Source organism: Copidosoma floridanum, unplaced genomic scaffold (genome assembly GCF_036245765.1).
Source record: "Copidosoma floridanum isolate Cflo_tuat_1 unplaced genomic scaffold, Cflo_Japanese_pri ptg000021l, whole genome shotgun sequence".
In the NCBI taxonomy this organism is placed as follows: Eukaryota; Metazoa; Arthropoda; class Insecta; order Hymenoptera; family Encyrtidae; genus Copidosoma; species Copidosoma floridanum.
Genome location: NW_028321898.1, coordinates 30,646,380 through 30,654,237, shown reverse-complemented (window position 1 = coordinate 30,654,237; position 7,858 = coordinate 30,646,380). Strand labels below are relative to the sequence as shown.

At 45.9% G+C, this 7,858-nt stretch overlaps 1 protein-coding gene across 5 annotated transcripts in view; it reads right to left on the bottom strand.

Annotated features, from left to right (window-relative positions):
* Nucleotides 1–970: 970 nt before the first annotated feature.
* The window catches only part of LOC106647744 (protein apterous-like), a 32,245-nt gene continuing 25,357 nt past the window's right edge, over nucleotides 971–7,858 (bottom strand). For all 5 annotated transcript variants that reach the window (XM_014364269.3, XM_089594517.1, XM_089594518.1 and 2 more), the window contains 2 exons: nucleotides 7,221–7,438; nucleotides 971–3,413 (listed from right to left, as the gene is read on the bottom strand). In XM_014364269.3, the coding sequence (XP_014219755.2) occupies nucleotides 3,177–3,413; nucleotides 7,221–7,438 (455 nt within the window). In that variant the 3' untranslated portion in view covers nucleotides 971–3,176. The remainder of the gene's footprint in view (nucleotides 3,414–7,220; nucleotides 7,439–7,858) is intronic.

The window sequence follows — 7,858 nt, the reverse complement described above, 5'->3', positions numbered from 1 at the left end:
CGAGGGCGAAGACCCTTTCATCAACGCTGATGGTCTCGGTTGGCCGAGGCTGGTGCAAAAATCGGCAAGAATCTCCGCTGTAGAGGTACGCGCGATGTTGTATACACGCAGCAGCGATGCGCAGAATAGGCCACGCACCTGTCAAAAAGGAGCATGGACCGAAAAGAGAGAGAGAGAGGCTCGACCGCGCTGTTTCTCTCCAATGCACCGGGAGCCTCCAGCCTCCCTGTATATATAGGATACACGCACGAGCGTAAAAGAGAGTCCGGCTCTGCCCGGCTTGTCCCGAGTGAAAGATTAATTGCCGCGCGAGCTCTCGGCCCCGACGGCAGCTTTTTGCCCCCACGGCAACTCTTGCGCGAGGCCTGGTTTCTCCTCCTCCTCCTCCTCCTTCGCTCTGTTGCGTCTCTCTTTGGTCGGCTGGCACGGTCGGACGTTTTCTCCGGGCGCACACTCGAGCGGGTATACACACTTGCTCTGAAAATGGGAAAAAGAAATCTCCGCGTCCGCCGTATGGGAAAATTCATAGGCTGCTGATGTGTGTTTCTTACGGAGCGGACGACAGGTTGCACAATGATTCGCGTATATGTATTATATACCCGTGAGCGCGATACGCGGGGACTCCCGATGCAGTGGCTCCATAGAAATTGGAGCGCGGTGATTGGGGCTCTAATGAGGAGGGGAAGGCATCCGGGAGGTTTCTGATTGCTCGGGAATCGTGCTGCACGCACTTGTGGTTCATGCACGAGAGAGTGATTTTGGGGTCGGAGAAAATTGCGGTGCTTTTTTTTTCCATTTTCATATTATTTTTACGCTTTTTTTTCCTTACCCGGAATTTTTTGATTTCCGTACACTTACCTTTTTTTTTTCACGTGTGCTCGTGTGCCATGTGGTTTTTCGCTATCGTCGTAGTAATGATGATGCATTTGATGGTTGTTGGAAGAGGGTTTCTGAAGAAAAACACAGAGAGTCTCGTGGATTGTGAAAATATATTTGATGAAGAGTAAAAAGAGGATGAAAAGAGAAAAACAATCACCATCATCCGGCTAACAGTTTTTGCTTGCTTCCTCGCGACGACGCTCTTTCGTCTCGCCATTACAGTATACGGAAATTATTAGTTAGTTGATATACAGAAGGGGAAAGGAGCGAGGATCGGTAGTTAACGTAATATCTAACGCGGCGACGAAAAACAAAATGACGAAGCTCGAGGGTCAAATTATCTGGTTTCGTTTATACCTGCGCTATTGTTTTAATATCAGTATTGCAATGTAGAACACGACGCTGTCGCTGATTCCTTCGTCCGGTTTTTCTCGTCGGCCGTCACAAGAGGCACAGCCCCCCGTTTTCCAGTGGGGCTGCGCCCCAGTGCCTTGGAAAAAATCGAGTCGAGAGGAACGTCCGTTTTCATCGCCTCCAGTGGTGTATTGACAACATTTTTTATATTCTTGCGACTTGATTGTTTTTTCTTCCTTTTTTGCATCGATTCATTCATTTTCACAATTTTTTACTATTTACAAACTCGAGAGAGCCAACACTGTCATTGTAATGATCGTGATTTTTCACCATGCCGGGGAACTTTTAAATTTTCGATTAAATAAAAATCACTATCGAGTCAAAGACAGGTACGCCCTCGCGCACACACGTTACATCCACTCTCATCATTTCCACTTGAAAATAATATTCTGAAATAATTACAGGACCTCGTCAAATAACTCACGTCAGCCTCAAAGAGCCGAGTATGGGGAGCTTTCCTCTTTGAGGTAACTCCACGAGGCCGCGCAAACTCCCAAATTATCCGTACGTAATATACGTATAGCTCCGTTAACATATCTCCACGCGCTCGAGCACTTCTGGATCGTGTTGTTTATCCCACACACCCACACACACACACGTATAGGCTGTACATATTATTTTATTATTATTGTTAATTACCATTAATGTATTTATCCCTAGATCAACACTGTCCAGGTGCTCCCACTTTATAATAAATACGTTCCTCGTTCGACGCTTGTCACATAGGTACATCATAATATTATCATATTTATAATGTTTGTGTATAGTACAGTACAATGCCTCGAAGGTTAGCCTTATTTTTTTTCCCGCCATGCGGTGATACACACGCGCATCGATTCAGTTTCGACGATGTTCGCGTAGAAGGGGTGTCATCGACTCGTTTGTCGCGCTGTACTCTCTACGCTACGGGATTTCTTTGCAATAAATAAGCGGATAAATAATGTTTTAGTCCTACACGAGCAGAGTCGAAATACATCATCGTATCGTTACCCCAATAACTCAATAATAAACACCAATCGTGCCCGTAAAATGCAGAGATCGGAGCTTTCGGATACACCCGTGGGTGAATTGCTAAGCAACCAACTCGCTTGACTATATAGGTACGTTAATGGACGTATCTGTAACGATCCGTGTCCGATATGTCGGAAAGACATTCAATTCACAATGTAGATCCCTTCAATCAACGACTTGATAAACGCAAAAGTATTTCGTACCTAAAACGCTACGTCGGTAACAACTAGTTGACGAAAATTCATAATTCAAAAGAAAAGAAAAATCCCATTTTTTGCATGTATACAATTAATCGATGCACGTAATTTCTAATTTACTGTACAGCGATATTATTTAAATTGGTCATTACTGACGCGAATCATTATACCGTCGTCGAAACGAAACAATTTCATTATTATTCACAAGGTAATCGAAGAATATTATTTTGGAATCGAAGTTTCTTCCACTACCGACACGCACGACCGAATCGAAATAGTTTTGCTCTCCCCCCGGTCCGCACACACCACGCGCACCCCAGCACTTATCACAAAACTCACGAAACGCTAAAAATCCAACTTGCGATCATTGACATGATAACTTATATAACGAAGGAAAAAAAAAAAAAAAAAAAAAATCGCCAATCGTACGTGCGAGGTGTACATCGTAAAATATATGTATGTATATATCGTACAGTATAAATAAAGTTGGCCATCGTTGGTTTACCCGCGAAAATCACACAGGGAACAGAGTGCAACGGAAATCAATGTTAAACAACAAAATGTAAAAAAAAAAAAAAATAAAAAAAAATTTAGATTCACCAAGACGATGCGAAAGAAATAGTTTGCGTTTCATCGTCATCACCGTTGCACCGCAAACCTGTTCCAGGTGAACAATCACGCGCAATCCAAGGAGCCCAGCGAGGCAGGACTGTGAGAGCCGCCGAGGACGAAGGGCGGACTCATGGGGGGCCCACCGCTGCCGGCACTGCTGCCGTACATGTCGAGCTCGCTGAGGCTGCCCGAGTCGACTCCACCAGGCCCGAGGACACCCCCCGGGCCGCACTTGTCCGACTTGCCCTCCTGCTTGAGGACCATCCGCCGCCACTTGGCCCTTGCGTTCTGGAACCACACCTAATTCGGGGACACACAAACATATATCCCATTTATAGGTCAATCGTCGCTCAACATTTGTTGGGTATACATTTATCATTACTACATGCAAATAAATAATGTTGGGTACAAGGGACCAAGTGAAATCTGGCTAGTGTGTGATTTTACATTGGCGAGGAAAAATAAAGCGCATCCCGCGCGTGCTGCGTATCGTATGCATTACAAATGTCCACGCCCTTGCAACGTGTACATATATATTTATATCTACACTCCACCGTGTATCACGTATACAGGAGATAATATACAGAGTTTTATGGTACAGTAGCCGGGCGTATGCAAATCTCGGGGAATATACATTGGGGAAGCCGCGAGCGCGAGCTTAAAAAACAAAAAACAAAAAAAAATCCGAAGAAAGAAAGAAAGAAGGGGATAAAAGGAGAGAGAGAGAGAGAGAGAGAGAGTTGTGCGCTGGAGACAGATAAAAGGTACACATATATATACACATATACAGAGGGTATGCCCGGGGAAGAAGCACAAGTATCGAGAAGGGAATCTCCCCTTTCTCTTGAATCCTCCTCGAGCTCCATCTTATCGCGGCTTCTTCGTGCACCGTATACATATGTATATATAGAGGGAGGAGGGAAAGGGAGCATTGTTCCATCACGCCGGCGCAACAGCGGAGCCTGTGTACATATATGTACATGTATCCTTTTACTCCTCTCCCCCTCCCTTCTCTCCTTTACTCCATCGAATAAGAGACACGCACGCGGGGAGAGAGAAATCGAATAAAAGATCGCGTAACACCGGCAGTCATAGAAGTAGTAGTCGTAGTTATCTTCCCCCTCGAGTGGTCGCCATTTTGGAGATAGTTGCTCCTCCTCCTCCATCGTGGATTCTCCCCCCCCCCACCCCCACCCCTATTTTATTTTATTGTGCACATATTGTGTGTAGATGTACCGGGGATGATAGCGATGCTGCGTATATAGCGGACAAAAGCGAGGGGTCGCTATGATACATATACGTATATGTTGGAGGGATCATCGCGTGCGTGGGTCGGTGTGGTGCGTATTTTTATGTAATATGCATATATAGGTACAAATGGAAAAGGGAGGTTTATCGAGAACTGATGAATAATTTCGTTGTATTCGCGTACACAATGGTGGGTTTGACTGTTAAGTGGCGAGAAGTGGCAGTATTTGTATACACGAAGGTAAGCTCCCATACGTGAGAACGAGGACAGCTTTTAATGGGTAAAATAGTGCTTTGGAAGTCATGATATGGTGATTAGAGTAAACGAAAGAAAAGGGGGTGGGCAGATGAATCGTCATTTTAAAAAATGTTTCCCCTCTACCCTGGTATAGAAAATTACTACATAAACTGGGTAGAAACTCGTCAATGTACATGCGTAAATGGGCTTATAACATATGTTGACGAGTTTCTAGCCAGCTTATATTATGTAGTAACGTTTCTATACCAGGGTAGTTCGGCGGAGAAGAAGGAAGAAGAGCCTCGGTCTCGCGGAACCCGAGAAAGCAAAGAGGAAACTCCCAGCGCACTCGTATATATAATGTACCCACGCGCGCTCGCATACAGGTATACAACGTACACATAGGTGTACGTACAAGCGAGTCTTGCGATCAATATCAGGCAAGATGGCGCGGCCCCCAAGACTCTCTTTCTATCTCCCTATGCCAGTACTTTTTTTTCTTTTTTTTCTTTCCCCCTCACTGCTTCACCTCCTCCTCCACGCGACGACGAATACAATGGCCCTTTTCCTCTCTCTCGCTTCCTTTTTTTACCACCACCGCCGCCGTCTCTACATATATATATATATGCGATTTTGTGTCTCTCGATCGCTGCTACCGTAGCCCCTGAAATTTCAGTCCGTGAAAGAGGAGAAAATATACACACGTACTTGTCGAACTCGCATGCACCAGGTGTATATAGGTATATATTTTGAACCCCGGGGAATATCAAAGATTGCTCGTGCTATTGGAAAAGATGATTTGACATCCGGCCCGAACAAGTGTACGGGAGCTCTCAGGATTCAAGGAGCTGTAGAGCGGGGGTGTCGAGACAGAATAAGTGAGGGGAGGGGACGCGATCCTTGCCAAAAAAACAAGACGGGCGGGCTCGTCGCTGTCTTGAGTACGTATAGGAGGAGAAAGGTATATATATTATGCACACACAGTACAGGTTGTACCAACGGAGGAGAGAAAGCGCGGAAAGAGGACTTTTCTGCTGATACACGTATATATACAATAAGCGCATATAGATCGGGTAAAGAAGCAATGGCAGCTATTGTGAAACAAGTTTTTCTGCCGGTGACACGTGTATGTGTACGTACACGCGTGTGTGCTTGCGTTCCTCCCAACTGCTCGCTGTGTCGTGTTTTTTTGCGCGACGTACGTGCAGGAGAGATTGGTGTAAAATTGCAGGCCGAAAATTATTATAAGTGTATACACACGGTGCGAGTCGAGAGGGAATCTTAAGAACCGATTAGCAGATAGTTATCGGCAAAAGCTGTTATTTCCCGCGGACTGTGTGTACGAGAGCGAGGGGGTGAAAAAAAAAAGAAGGAAAGACCAAACGCGCTCGCGGATTTCTCGGAGAAAAGCATCGGCCCGAAAAACCCCCATCGTACAAAGCGATACTTGTGTGTGGCTCGCTTTGATCTCCGGACCTACGGCGGCTCTCCGATGATACGTCTACCACGAGCGGCAAGGAAGGGGGGGTAAAAAAAAAAGCGATCGCCGTTACACCACACACAGGCACATATGTATATACTTATGACGCGTGTGGATAATTGGGGCAAACGCGCGCTCGAGCCGAGGTATATATACACGTATATATACGTATCACAAGCCGCGTGGACATATACCATGTGAGCGCGTGTGTGCCCCAAGTGGAAGCAGAAATAAGAGGGGGAGAGGGAATAAGCGTATGTGTAAGTGTACAACGAATAAGGCGGTTCTCGCGAAGAGGGACAATTAAAGGAGCGCGGGTACACGCGCTAAAATCGCTCTGGTGGCGCGAGCGAGCGGCTGATTTATGGGCGCGGCACGTGTAGGTGAGCCCGACCGGGCGATAGCGGTCTTTTCTCTCCTCGGATTGACGAAGTGCGAGAAGGGGGTTTGTAAAAAGGGGGAGGCTAGAGGGAGAGAAACCGACGAGACGAGCCGTCGACGGAAATATCGCGGAGGCGCGCGACCGTCGGCTTTTGAGAAATAAGAGCTAGACGAGCCCGAAGCGTCGGACCCGCGCTAATTGGAGGCGGATTATATACATGTGTGCTTTTGTAGGCGCGGGGGGTGGGGGGGGATATATATTTTTACGCCCAACACCCCTTTCTTCTATCTCGGGCGCGGTTATATATCGATGATGCTTGCACCCTTTATGGGGATGTATACGCGATGGTGACGACTTTTCTTTTCTTTTTTTTTTTTTCTTTCCGCTGACGGTACGGTGTATATAAACAAAAGCTGCACGTGCGAGCACCGCGTATATACGCCCAATTAGGCGCGCTCCGCTGCGTTTTTCGACCTCGCGATCCTCTCTTTCTCACTCTATCGTGGTTTTTTTATTGTGGAAGTTAGTTTACCAGGGCAATGATTTTTTTTTTTTTTTTTCAGATAAATGTCGAGCTACTTTATTCTTCGTTGGATCTTCACAAACGGTGAGTCACAACTATCTTATCATGAAAAAAAAAAAAAAAAAAAAAAAAAAAAACACTTTTCGACACTGCCATCCCCGAGAGTAAGTTACAGGGTGCAAAAAGTATGGGCATGCCAGAAAAACAAAAAAACCATATATATATAAATTGCTCACCTGCAGCACTCGCTTGGGCAGGCCGGTCTTCTGGGACAGTTGTTTGAGGTCCTTGGCATCGGGATTGTGATTGATGGCAAAGTAGCTCTTCATCGTCCTCAGCTGGTGGTGCTTGAAGCTCGTGCGCATCCGCTTGGTCCGGCTGTTCGAGCCCGGCATGCCCGGCGTACCCGGACCCCCCCGTCCGAACGGCATGTCTATGTAGTCCGCGTTCAAATCTGCAACAATCGAACAAAAAATCCCACCAATGCTCAATTCCCTTTGCGTGGTAATTCTATCTTCATCTACATATTTTACTCATGATTTGTATAATATAATGTATACACCTGCACTAGTTGGATTATCTTTGTTTAGATACGCTTACCTACATGTATACTTTGAACTCGGTTTATCTTTCGATTCGTGTATGGAAATTTTATGCTAACGTTAAAAGAAAAAAAGGAGAAAAACTAATGTTACAAGGCGCGCGACCACACACACGAAAGTTTCATCACCTTGAGAGGCAGAAACGGGGGAAAAAAAAAAAAGAAAGAAAGAAAGTACCTGTACAAGCGATCGACACGAGAAATCACGCGTTTACGCACACGCATACAAACAACCGATGCGCAACCACTCTCTCCTCGACTTGCATGTATGTA